Here is a 13,970-nt window from a genome sequence, read left to right on the forward strand (position 1 = left end):
TCATGAGGTCAAGAGATCGAGACCATCCTGGCCAACATAGTGAAACCCCGTCTCTACTAAAAATACAAAAAAATTAGCTGGGCGTGGTGGCACACACCTGTAGTCCCAGCTACCCGGGAGGCTGAGGCAGGAGAATTGCTTGAACCCAGGAGGCGGAGGTTGCAGTGAGCCGAGATCGCACCGCTGCGCTCCAGCCTGGCACCTGGCGACAGAGCAAGACTCTGTCTCAAAACAAAAAAAAAGAGATTAGCAACTGTAACTTCTAAATTCCTTGCACTATTTCAAAATGCTCAAAACAATGAATCTCAACAAGTGGGACTGAGTGAATAATTTAAGGTAATCACACTATTGTGATGATCATTATAGTCATTTCTTTATTAACTGTTGTCTCATATACCAGGGTACTTTGTAAGAAATAAACAGTCATACACCACTTAATGATATTTTGGTCAACGACAGACTGCATATGTGACGTTAGTACCACAAAACTGTAATCTTGTGTTTTTACTGTCCCTTTTCTGTGTTTAGATGCGTTTAGATACACAAATACTGCTGTGTTATAATTGCCTACAGTATTTAGTACGGTAACTTATTACACAGGTTTGTGGCCTAGGAGTAACAGGCTGTAGCACATAGCCTAGGTGTGCATTGGGCCACGCCATCTAGGTTTGGGAATGTATACTATGGTGTGCACACAATGACGAAGTCACCCAAGAATGCATTTCTCAGAACACATCCCTGCTGTTAAGCAAGGCGTGACTATATTAGAATCCAGGACGATGACTGTTCTCCATGGCCCTCCAGATCCTCTCTTCACCCTCTCCATCATGCTCAGTGCCCAAGAGGCCGACTTCAATAGACTGTTTAAATGGCCTCCCTTCCCTCTAACTTCCACTCAAGTTCAGCCAGTGGAACCACCAAGAGGAGTTTGAGGAGTGCAGGAGAGAGGAGGGAGTGTTGATTTCTTGGTCCCCTTCCGGCTTTCCCAGGCCACTTTACGCACGGAGGCCACAGCTCCTGTCAGCTAGCCCTCTCCTGAAGCGACAGCTACATCTCCTCCCAAGTTCTAGATTCTGGGAAACCAGTTTTTTCCTTTGTCTTTTCAGTTCTAGGGATGAGCAGGCCTGATATTGATAGTTCTCACTGGTTTCTCTTAATCCCTACATGTGTGTGTATAGTCCTTCACTAAGTGTGCCATTCGTGTGCTGCCCGGATCCTGACTCATATACACATACACACGATTACAAAACCCATCTCAAACTGGCCTAAATCATAAGTGGAATGTGTTGAATGATGTAACCAAAAAATATACACATCCGGCTTCAGGCTTCCCAAGGATCTAATCATCTGCCAAGGGTCCTACCTTTGAATACCCTCCTCTTGGGGGTTAAATTTCCACGTATGAATTTTGAAGGGACAACCACATTTAAGCCATAACATGTCTTCTTAGTCAATTTTTTAATTAAAAATAAATTTTTTAAATTCTAAAAGCAATGAATGTTCATTATACAGAATGTAGAAATTTAAGATTAACCAAAAAAAAAGGAGATGAGAAAGAGTAGCCTTTAATTCCACTATGGTTAGTATTTTGGTGTATATCCAATGCTGGCTTATTCCTCTCTCTCCCGCTCTGGGCTCTTACTGTAAATATTCCTTTAAGTATCTCCGCACTCATTAATTTTATTCATCTACTATTCCTCTCAGAACCTAATACAGGTTCTACTTGCATGAGTAAATATGAGTGCCTGAATGTCCAACCAGCTCCTGTGTCACATGCTGCTAGAGATAATACAGCAGCCGCTGCCCCATTCCGTTCTCACGTGCCTGCCGAAGGAACACCACGTCAGGGGCTTATCTGTACCATCGAGAAACCACAATACCATACTCACTTCAAGGGAAAACTCCTTAGAAGGACAGGGATTTTATGAGCCCACTGGCAGTGCTTCACAAGTGAAGGAGCCTTAACTTGGAGCTAGAAGATCTAGATTTAAATTCCAGCTGGGTCATTCTATTCATTTTACTTGTTTAATCCTCCATTTTCTAATCTGTGAAATGAAGACATCAACTTACAACCTATAAGATCCCTAGCAGCTAATAGTCTATGACATATATCTCTATCCAAACACAAACGTGTGTGTGTGTGTGTGTGTGTATGTGGGGGGTGTGTGTTTGTGTGTGTAGTAGTGAAAAGAGGCAGGAACTATGCCCTAGGTGCTTGTATGACAAAATCCGAGTTTGCTAGTTTTCTAAAACGTGAAAGTCTTACAGGAAATCCAGCCAATATGGTTTTCATGCCTACCGATACTTTCTGTGGCTGAGTTAGGAAAACTGAAAGCAGGAAACTCAACAAAGTACAACAAAAAAATCATTTTAAGACGCCCCTCTATGTGTGCGGCTTCTATTAGCTCTCAGTGATAGCTGTAATTCTATCTGAAGTTCCCTTTCTTGCTTCACGGCTTAACACTTTATTGCATCATTTCCTAAACACTCCCCCATTTCCAAGGTTACAAGCAGAGAATAGCGCTTCACTCACTTGTGAACCACAGGTACTATAAGAGAACTTAACAACTGAAGCAAAAGAAATCCTAATATCAAACCAGGGTGAGAAAGGAAAATGATAAGTAACTCAAGTGTCTGGAGGAAAGGGAGCGTGAACTATCACCACCTACCTTCCTTCCATCAAGCTGAGGAATGTTTTTAAACCTCACGCCCATTCTCTGACAGCCTTTAAGAAATGAGATGTTTTTCTTAAGATCTGGGTTATGCTGAGGTGCCTCTCCACTCTGCCTAAGTGGAAGGTAGGTTAAGCCTGGTAGAGGCGAACCACAGGGAGCCATGCTTGGAAAACTCTGCTCCTGGGAAGTTCATCCACTCGAGTGCACCAAGGCTTTCGAACTCCCTATGTCCGCTTTTTCCAAATAATCAATCAGAACACACCTGTTCATTCCCAGTATGGGTGATGTATATCCAATTCTAGCTTGGGACAGTTTGCCCCTATGCAAGTCCCAGGCCTGGCTGGAAGTGTTGTCTTTTACTCCTCAGGTCCAGACCGGTCGTGCTGTCCCAAGCTTTCAATGTTGTGGCCACCAAATGGGTGTGTGGCTTTCCTGATCCTGCAGTCAGTGGGGACTGGGGAGTAATTGCTGCTTCCACCTTGGCTGGTTCAGGAATCTTCTCATCTTTAGCCACTGTGGCTGCTGCTGGAGCGTCTCTCTCTCTCTTCTTTAAATTTAAATTTCATAGTTAAAAAAATTAGGGCTTATGGGCTAAAACTAAGAATTTATGTTAAAATAATATAAGCTATTAATTGGCTATACATTGTTCTTTGTATCACAAATTTCAGGAACATGAAGATAATGAGCGAGGCAGCTAATCAGGACCAAAATAACTTTAAACAACGGCCCCCACGCATGGGCATGTATGGTGGGAGCGTGACAAAGCCCCATACTCACATCGGTCTGGGCCTGCATACTTCACACAGCTCAGATTGCTCTGAACTATTTTTCTTTTATCAAGAGTTTATTTGAGTAAAGAACAATTCATGAATCAGGCAACACTCAAAACCGGAAGGGGCTGAAGGAGCTCTGCTGTGAGAGCGTGGGCAGAGAGCTTCGGTAGGCTGAATGTGGGAGTAAGATAAGGAAGTCTATTTGATCACAGTGGGAAGACCCTAGCTAGAGCTAGAGTGGTAGTTTCTGATTGATAATGTTTCTAGTTTTGTTTTACTGTTACATCGAGCTTCGGTTTACTTATATAGGAACTTAACCTGCTTGGAGCCCCTCCAGCCTAATGGTCTCCCAATTTAAAATTGTTTAACATGATATTAATATCTAAACCTCAATAGTACCCCCTCCTACTTGCTCAACTGTATGTAAGAGATCCATTGTTTTTTAATTATAATGAACAGAAATTTATTGGCTCACAGTTCAGGAGGCCGGAAAGTCCAAGGCCAAAGGCTGTCATCTGGCAAGGGCCTTTTTTCTGAGAGATCCAATGTTGAATAGTGTCCCTATTTCTATAAATTTGCTAGAAACTTCAGGATATTACCTGTGCCTATAAGCCAGTCATTGTCATACTTCCCATTCTGATGAGCTGGACGAGGACTCCGGAGCCTCTGCAGCAGATGGTCCCACAGAAGCATTGCTCGGAACTGAAACGACTCCTGAGTGCATGGCTATCCCCTGGCTAATGGTGGAGTGGGGACTCCGCAATGCCTAGAGTGAGCTACAGTCCTGCAGCTGTGCTGGAAAAGCTGGAGCTGAAACGTCCTTGAGGCTAGAAATGCAAACCGTTGACCTTACGAGGTGAAAAGGACAATGCCCCATCTGGGTCACCCTCAGGTGCAGCAGTACAAGGTCCCGCAGTAAGGTCGTGTGGACCTAATGTACCAGACCATTCACTCTCACAGTTCCTTTAATTAATGCGCTAAACAGCTTTTGCCAAGGGTCATACTTGCTGCTAGAAGTCTGTGTTGAGGAAAATTCTACAGCAACAGTCTTAAACCTCCCCCACTCTGAAGCCCACGCTCTAGTTCTGGGTCTACCTTGCCAGGCTGGGCTCTTGCTTTTCTTATAGGGTGCTCCTTGCTCTTATGTCCTGCACTGTTCTTTCCAAAACTCTTGTCCCTGTGAGGACTACGCCAGTCCATCAGCCATGTGACATGTGGTCTCACAGAGTTCCAAGTCTCTTCCAAGCTGTTCACCCCGGTATAAATCAGTGAATGCAAACGGCTCCACTGTAGATGGATGTTCCGTATGTCCTCTCCACAACACTACACAAGCTCTTTTCCAGACACTGCACCCCCCATCCCACCACCTGCAAAAAAAATCATCTAGCTGCACAGTTACCACAAAAGGGAGCAGGTTTCATGAGGTAGGCCGGAAAGTTGAAAACCCTCCCATGACTCCCCATTGTGTACAGCAGCATGAATGATGGCTTATGTTCACACATACAACCTCAGATTTTTGGGACACGAGAATCTAAAATCACACTGAATTACACAGAAAAAGCAAATAAATTAGCTACTTTTGTTTAACCCTGAACTTATTTGTTTGTATCAAACATTTCTCCCTAATGTGCAAACTACAATTAAAGATCACTGAATCTATTAAACATAAACATCTTTCTAAACATAAAACATCAAGTAACCAATGACAGAAACTCAGCTGGTATTACAGACCTTTTGCCTAAAAAATTCTACAACAGGATCATTTTTGTAATTTTGGAATTGAGAACAATTAGGAGGCCACTGCAATACTAGTTCACACAGGTGATGATAAAGACTTGAACAAGGCAATGGCACCGGGAATGATGAGGGAGGGAAGAATTCCAAACATCTCAGCTGTAGAATCAACAGGATTGGTAACCGATTGGCAAAAGGCATAGTTGGGATACATCCAAGGTTTCTAGCGTGAGTAACTGAGTAAACAAAAATGCAGTTGATAGAGTTTTACAGTAAAAGGATCAAGTTTTGCTGGGGAAATGGTGATTTTTAGTTGGACATCCAGTGGAAGTATCCAGAAGAAATCTGTAAATAAACATGAATGCAGTATTTTGGAATTAATCTGTAAACAGAATGCACAAATAGACAAGAGGAAGGTGAACATATAAACACAATGGCCAGGAACACGTGAGAATTGGATAAAAGGAGAGAAACCAATGAGAAATCAGAAAGAAGTTGATATACATGCCAAAGAAGAAAAATAAGTCAAGAAGAACAGTCAGAATTGTCAAATACTGAGTAAGATGCTAGCTAAAAGAAGGTATTGGGTTTAACAAAATCATTCTTACCGGATGGAGGAGGCAGAAACCAAATTGTTGTAGTCTAAACAAGGAGTGAATGACAGTGAGAAAAGGGGACACTAAATTAAAGCTCTGCTGATGAAGAAAATAGTAGGGCAGTAATTTGAGGGTGAGCCATCGTCCATAAAGGATTTTTATTCCCCACCATAGTCCTAACCTGACATTTGACATCTATCTAGTAAGGCACTCAATACCCACTGAATGCAACAATATTTTCATTTATAGACCAGGTCTCCTATAAAATGGTCCGGTGTTCTCCAAGTAAAACAGCACAATACAGACTCATCGTTATGGGTGGGTAGATGGATTGAAGGAAATAAAGACATTTCATATTCTATATTATGTTTTGGGTTAATTGGTAAGAATAATTACTTATTTCCCACCCCATCTCTGACTATACACACACCCAAATTATAGATTATAGAGGAGAAAGGAATTAAATGAATCCCAAGACCAGAACTGCATAGTCCAAAAAAAAAAAAACAACAAACTTCAGCAATCTTACTTTATTAAAAAATTAGGCATCAAGATGCTGCAGTATGTCTTACTGACACACTTAATTGCTCTTCGGTTAGATATATAATACGGGAAACCTGGAAAGATTGTAATGGTATAATAAACGCTCATAACCCAGCATTAAGTGAAAAAAGCAGCTGCTATATTGCATATGATCTCAATTTGGGAAACAGGAAAAATATAAATACATACACACACACAAAGTCGGAATAAATACTATAAGAAAATAAACTGAACAGTCACAGTGGCTCACGCCTGTAGTTCCAGTTACTCAGGAGGCAGAGACAGGTGGATCGTTTGAGCCCAGGAGTTCAAGACCAGTCTGGGCAACATAAGGAAATTCCGTCTCCACACACAAAAAAATAAAAATTAGTCAGGTGTGTTGGTGCATGCCTGTAGTCCCAGCTACTCAGGAGGCTGAGGAGGGAGATCAGTTGAGACCAGGAGTTGGATGACTCAGTGAGCCGAGATGGTGCCACTGCACTCCAGCTTGGGCAATACAGAGCGAGACTCAGTCAAAAGAAAGAAAAAAGAAAGAAAAAAAAGAGAGAGAGAGAAAGAGAGGAAAAGAAAAAGAAAAGAAAGAAAAGAAAACACATCTTTCTTTTCTGAATCTTCCCAATTTTCTTCAATTAAAAACTCTTTAAAGATCTCCATAAAGTCAGTCATGGGGATTTGTATCTAAGCACTTAACCAGCAATTTAAGCCCCTTCTCTGTGGTCTAGGTGGCTCTAAAATAACGACAAAGGCTACAGTAATTTACAGCCGCCAGACTTGACATAGACTGCAGCCTTCTTCCTTCCCACCTTCTTAGAATCTTTGTCCTATTCATCTTCCTTACACTTCCCTGGGTTCTCTGACATCTGGATTCTAACGGAAAATGGAATGGTGACTCCAGCTTGTTTAAAACGAGCTGTATTACCCCGCACACTGCGTGGGAAAAGAGAATTGGCTCAGGTCTCGGCTCCGCCATCTACCACCTGTGGAGCCTTAGATACGTCAGTTCGTATCTCCGGCCCTCCACGCTCTCGGTCTTGTCATCTTTTACGTGGAATGTCATGAAATGTACAGTACGCTGCAGGGTCTGCCTCAGGTAAAGGCTTCTAGGATTCGGTAGGTCTCAGTCGATCCCTCGAGGAAGGCCGCACCCTAAACGCACAGAATGTGACTCTGCGGGGTGGGGTCGGGGAACCTGCATTTTAGTAGCTTCTCAGGTGATTCAGATGCTCAGTCAGGTTTGAGACACCAGGACGCTTCCCAGCCCTCCTGTCCTCTGATCCACTTCTCTGCTTCCTCCTGGTCCTAACGATTCTCCAGTTTCCGCACAACACAAGCGAAGACCACGGGCGAGAGCAGGCACCGCCAACGACCGCAGGTCCAGCCCGGCGGCCGACCACCCACCGCCCCGGGCGCCAGCCGGCGGGTTACATAACGGGTCTCGAGGCGCGCTCTCGCGAGGTTTCCACCGCCCCCTCCTCGCTCCACGTCAGAGGGAATCGGGCGGAGCGGCCAACATGGCGGAACGCAGGAGACACAAGAAACGGATCCAGGTAGCAAAGCCGAGCTCTGGGGCAGGGGGCTTCAGCGCGCTGGAAAGTGGAAGGAGCGGGGAAAGCTCCCTAAAAGGGCGCGCGAAAGCAAGGGCGAGGTGGGGAGAGATTCCGCCGCGAGGCAGCTGGCGGTAGGCTGGGCTGTTGTGAGGGGCCTGAGGGGGGGCGGTGTTGGTGACGGCGGAGACAGAGACGGAGGTGGCGGTGGAGCGGCAGGGGAAGGAAGGGGGCGCCGCGCTCCGAATCCGGCTGCGGAGGCGCGGCTGCGGGCCCCGAGTTCCTGCGGTCGCGCCGTCCCGGGCCTGAGCGGGGAGGTCAGCCTCCTCTGGGGCGCAGACCCTGACCCTTCCCCAGGCACCTCCGCTCCCTTCACCCCATCTTCTGGCCTTAGCTGTCTTGAAATTAAGGCCACGGTAACTGGGGTAGCAGGAGGCGAGGACTGACCTAAAGCAGCTGGTTCTTTGTGCGCATAGACTGTACGGGAGAATGGTCTGGACTTGGTCAGCTGCCCCGGAGCCCAGGTGGCGATCTGCTTATCCAGATGTTCAGTTGCGTGGCCCATCTTTCCCCTCAATATTATTAACTTAATAGTCCATTTGAAGCTTGCCGGCTTTTTTCCAGGCGACGTGGTGTAAACCACCACGACCTCGGTGCTGCAAGGAGCTGGTGGCTCCCTGAAACCTTTCGCATGCCAGTGTGTCATCCTCGTAACCTACATAACATCCCTCCCTCATTCCACATGCATGTCATTTGTGAATTTCCTCCTTGCGATTTTCCCCCGTTCTTGTTCTTTCCCAAGAGGATTATGTAGAACATCTTGGACTCGATATTTATTAGTCGTCTCATCAGCTGATGTGCTGAGGAACCTTCAGAAGGCCTCATAAATTGATCACATGTGGTAAATTGTTACTATACTCACCATAAATTGTTATACTCATCATCGTCTTTTTGTTCCTTACCATTGCTTAGAATGATTTTTTCTGTCTTCCATTTTATCCCTTCATTTTTTTTAAGTTTATCAGTTTATTGGCCTACACTACAGGTGTTTTGAGCTATGCAAGTTAAAATTCTTCTGGAAAGTTTTTAAGTGCTATGAAAAAGACACACATGATCATCAAATTTGAAATTTTGCAATTTGGCAGAAATAAAGTAGTTCCGAACAGGGTACAGAAGGGAATTAGAAAGAGGCAGATTTCAAGTTCAGATAGATCAGACTAGGTCTTAAGATCAGTAGAAGTTTCTAATTATACTGTTCTTAATCTTTCAGGACTTAGTGTGACTCCTCTGACATGGGTATACAATATTTTATTAGATTGTATGTTGAAATTGTACTTACTGAACTCCTTAGGTTTGCACTTGACAGTACGATTTTATGCCCTTTAATACACATTGTTTTACAATTCCAGTTGCTCTTTAATATTGTTGTAAGGGTTACATAATTCACCTTTTGAATAGCTGCTCTTATTTTCGTTGTGATCTTGTATTAAACAGAGGCAGTGGAGTAATACAGTGACAGCGGCAGAGAGCCAAAACTTGAGCCAGATTGCCTGTTTGTACCCTGCCTCCACCAATTATTGGCTCAGGAACTTTGAGCAAGTTAATTTTTACCTCAATTTCTGCATCTGTAAGAAGGGATATTTACCTCAAAAAAAAAGAAAGAAAAACTCATAAGGTTGCTGTGAAAATAATAGGTGAGTCAGCTTATTTTTTAGAAGTTATTAAAAAGTGTTTGGCATGTAACCCCTCCCCTCCAGTCTACTCCTTACCCAGGATGAAGGATTTAGGTTGGATTGTTATTTTGGTTTTTGTTAGGCACTCTTTGATATGCAGAAGAAAGATTAACAGCTGTCTATTCAGGAAATAATCTATTAGGTTGAGAGTTAGGGAGAGTATAGCGATTTACTTTGTATTATTTGAGGATTGATTATTAAAAATCTACTTGGCATACTGCAAAATTAAGTGACATTTATTTTCCTGTCCTTGAAATTTTCTGCATGGCTGCGTAAAATGTTTGTGGGAGATCTTAGAGTACTACTTGTATGCAGCCTAACACATTTATGAAAATATACTAACCTAGAAAGTACCTCAGGTTTATCATTCCAGATAATCAGAAACTCTATAATACATCACTTGTGATAAAAAGATCAAATGTAATGAAAAGTTTAGAGTTTAACTTACAAAAATGATCCTGTTGTAGAATTTTTTAGGCAAAAGGTCTGTAATACCAGCTGAGTTTCTGTCATTGGTTACTTGATGTTTTATGTTTAGAAAGATGTTTATGTTTAATAGATTCAGTGATCTTTAATTGTAGTTTGCACATTAGGGAGAAATGTTTGATACAAACAAATAAGTTCAGGGTTAAACAAAAGTAGCTAATTTATTTGCTTTTTCTGTGTAATTCAGTGTGATTTTAGATTCTCGTGTCCCATCAAAGTTTCAAGTAAGAGAACTGTTGTCACATTTCTTTCTTGGACTCACATCACTGGTCACTGAAAACCAGAGGTGAGCTACCTGTACTCATGCGGTAGCTACAAATAGGTTAATGATGTGCTGCGCATGCTAGAAGCTCATTTACAGTCCTGGGATCAAGAAATGTTAGAGTTAAAAAGGATCTAGTAGGGTTTGTTTGGAACCCCTTTTCACAGATTCAGCCTTACATGAAAGCAGAGTGGCGATTCTGCAGCTTACTCATCTCACCTAACACCCTCGTTTTTCAGGTAAACTGAGGTCCAGTGAGGTTTTGTGACTTACAGGATCATCAGTCAAGACAGTAAAGCCAGATTTAGACCAGGTCTTCTCATTCCCAATTGAATACTCTTTCCATCTCACAATAGATAAAAAATAAGTTGCTCTGAAATACCTTAATCCTGACGTCTTTATATTGAATTGTACAACATAAAGACTTAGTGTGACTTCTCCCTGCTAAAGAGAATCATCCCATTCAGTATTCTGCTTATATGTAAAATATCCAGTTGAGTTTTGAGACATTTAAATGGCTAATTCTTAGAACTTCCATAACCCTCCATTAGTTATTTTTGTTGCACCCATCTGTCTTCCTGGCAAGCAATAAAACCTTGACATATCATGGGCTTATGTGCTTAATTTCAGGAAAGGGAGGAAAAGAGAAAATTTAGAACTATATAGCCAGACTATACAGGTCTGAGGTCTCACTCAGAATATTCTGAAGAGAAAGAACCCAGGAAGCCAGTCCTAAATCAGAAAACTCCCCCAGTGGCTTAATGGAGGGCTTTGCAGTTTAGCAAACCCATTGCTAAGGAAAGAGTACAGAAGGAGGGAGTTGGAGGTATTACAGAAGGGCACTGCTGTTGTCTAGATACTCCTGTAAAGCTTTATTTGTAGCACACTGTGTTACTAATGATTGAGGTCCCCTCCAGCTTTCGGGTTTTATTGTTAACCTACTATTTGCATTTTCACAAATATATATATTTTTTTGCTCAGTTCATCGTTGACAGGCCACCTAAGCTCATTTTTATTGGCTGTAGCAATTTTTAAAAGTTCCTCTCTATCATAAATTCTGTAAGATTGATGCCCATGGCATACTTACTCTTGATGTAGTATTTTTTTCTCAAAAAGGTGAAATATTAGCTAAAATAACTTAGAAGTGGCAACTTCTATTTTATTAGAGTATTTGAGTGTTGATGTATGCTAAAGTAAAAACCGTATTTGTTAAATAATTTTATAAGAGTGTTCTAACCAAACTTCCAATTTAAACAATTTTGAATTGTACGGTACAGTGCCCAGTGTATTGGTAATTGGGTGCAAAGAAAGGAAAAGCAGTCCAGCCTAAATTTATTGGCTCTTAGCATCCTTATTTTAAGAAAGTTGTGCTCATTCATTGAACTAAGAAGTTCTCTCCATTTGTTTGAAGATTGATGGGTTGGTTTCTCTTTATTAGTGGGTGCTACTATTCCCAAAAGGCCTTTACGTCGTTAGAAGTCTTCTAGAAAAGTTATAAAAAATATTCTGTTCACATCAAAAGAGAACAGAGAGGGGAGGTACTGTAGTCCAATGTGTAAACAAAAAGAAGAGGAGCAGTGAAAGTGAAAACTCCGTGCACGTTGGATGTGATGGCTTATGCTTGTAACTCCAGCTATCTGTTCATGTTCTCATGGTACCCTTTTTTTTTTTTTTTTTTTTTTTTTTTTTAAGTGACAAGGTCTCACTCTGGTGCCCAGGCTGGAATACAGTGATGGCATCATAGCTCACTATAGCCTCAAACTCCTGGGCTCAAGTGATCCTCTGGCCTCAACCTCCCAACTAGCTGGGACTACAGGTGTGCACCACCTCATCTAGCTAATTTAAAAAAATTTTTTGTAGGGGTGGAGTCTCACTTTGTTACCCAGGCTGGTCTTTAACTCCTGGTCTCAGGTGATCCACCTTGGCCTCCCAAAGTGGTGGGGATTACAGGCATGAGCCACTGAACCCTGCCTCTCATGGTACTCTTCTACAGCAATCTATCTTTCTGGCTTCAAAGCCCAAGCAATAGCACAAATTATCTTGTTGCATTAAAGGGAGTCTACAATATGGTAACTTATTATAAGTTAATAAATTGCAATACTTTAAGAAAGTGTCAGTAAACAAGTTCATCCTGTGTCTAGTTGGGAGAGATTATCCAGGTCCATGTTTTCTGGATCTCTTCCTTTCATTGCCACTTGGTAGTGCCTTTACAAAGGAAAGGATGCAGTTTTGGAAAAGTTTGGTGACCTTGAAATTAATTGTTGATTTTTAAATTTTGTGCATACATACCATATCAGATTCTCTATTGCATAATATATATAACTTCCCAATTTTTTATGTATCCTAATATTTAATCAGGGTTTACGTGTAATCCCTCTGTCAGCAGTCAGTAGATTAGTATATTTATGTCTGTGTTCAGGAATGGTATAATTGAGTAATAGTATATGTATATATGTATCATGCCTAAATTTGATATGGTCATTTCTACAATCACCTTCCTCCCAAATTCCTTTCTGCTGATAAAGTTAGAAATCTGACATCTTCACCTAGCCACTTCATTCATCCTTTATCATTGCGTTCTATCTGTTCTACATTTGAAAGCTTTCAAATATCTAAATTTTTTTCCCATTTATAGTCCGGTATCACACCACAACTTACTTGAATATTACAGCAGTCTTCCATCCATTTCACTGCCTTATGCATTTTTTTCCAATTCCTCCTACTCACAGCCACCAAAATCATGTCTAAATTATTTTTCTAATTAGCCCTATTCAAAATCTACTAGTGGTTTTTCTGCTGCTTGCAGGATAAAGTAGAAATTTCCCAGCCTACCTTGATGGCTCTGTATTCTACTTTTACACACTTAACCTCCCAATAGTTCCTAACTTGCTTCTATACTGAAGCCAAATTTGTGTCATTCTCAGCCACAATATTTATGGCTTTTCAATCAGTTTACCCAAAACTTGTTCATCTTTCAAAATTCAGCTTCCTCTTCCAATGTTCCCATCCACATTGATAATCTCACTTCTACTTTGTGTGCTTTCACTTTGTTGCCCAGGCTAGAGTGCACTGTCGTGATCTCGGTTTACTGCAGCCTCAACCTCCCAGGGCTCAGGTGGTCCTCTCGCCTCAGCCTCCTGAGCAGCTGGAACTACAGATGTACATCACCACACCCAGCTAATTTTTCTTTTTCTTTTTTTTTTTTTTTTTTTTTTTTTTGTAGAGAAGGAATTTCACCATGTTGACCAGACTGGTCTTGAACTCCTGGGCTCAAACAGTCTGCCTGCCTCAGCCTCCCAAAATACTGGGATTACAGGCATGAGCCACTCGACCCGTCCTACTTTGCGTATTTCAAGAATATTTTTTCCGCCATTCTTATTGGGAAATTATTACTGCTTTTAATAGTTATGTAACAGTATACATATCATGCCTTACAAATCTTTGCTGTTAACTGTAGCACCCAAAGGTGATAGGGTAAGCACTCTGTAAGTCTGAATGAACAGGTCATGTTTATTCTGACTTCTCCCCCACAATTTTTAATCAAGCACCTCCCAGTAACAAGTTATCAGTTAATTAGATAAACTTTAAATTGACAACAGATGTATCAGATGAGGAAAAAATTGA

At 41.9% G+C, this 13,970-nt stretch overlaps 1 protein-coding gene across 1 annotated transcript in view; it reads left to right on the plus strand.

Annotated features, from left to right (window-relative positions):
- Positions 1 to 7,762: 7,762 nt before the first annotated feature.
- SEC62 (SEC62 homolog, preprotein translocation factor) overlaps positions 7,763 to 13,970 on the plus strand; it is a 39,503-nt gene continuing 33,295 nt past the window's right edge. Inside the window, exon 1 of the mRNA XM_012470977.3 lies at positions 7,763 to 7,868. Coding sequence (XP_012326400.1) covers positions 7,833 to 7,868 — 36 coding nt within the window. The 5' untranslated portion in view covers positions 7,763 to 7,832. The remainder of the gene's footprint in view (positions 7,869 to 13,970) is intronic.

This window comes from Aotus nancymaae, unplaced genomic scaffold, assembly GCF_030222135.1.
Source record: "Aotus nancymaae isolate 86718 unplaced genomic scaffold, 86718_ANA_hifiasm-v0.15.2.pri h1tg000019l, whole genome shotgun sequence".
Classification (NCBI taxonomy): domain Eukaryota; kingdom Metazoa; phylum Chordata; class Mammalia; order Primates; family Aotidae; genus Aotus; species Aotus nancymaae.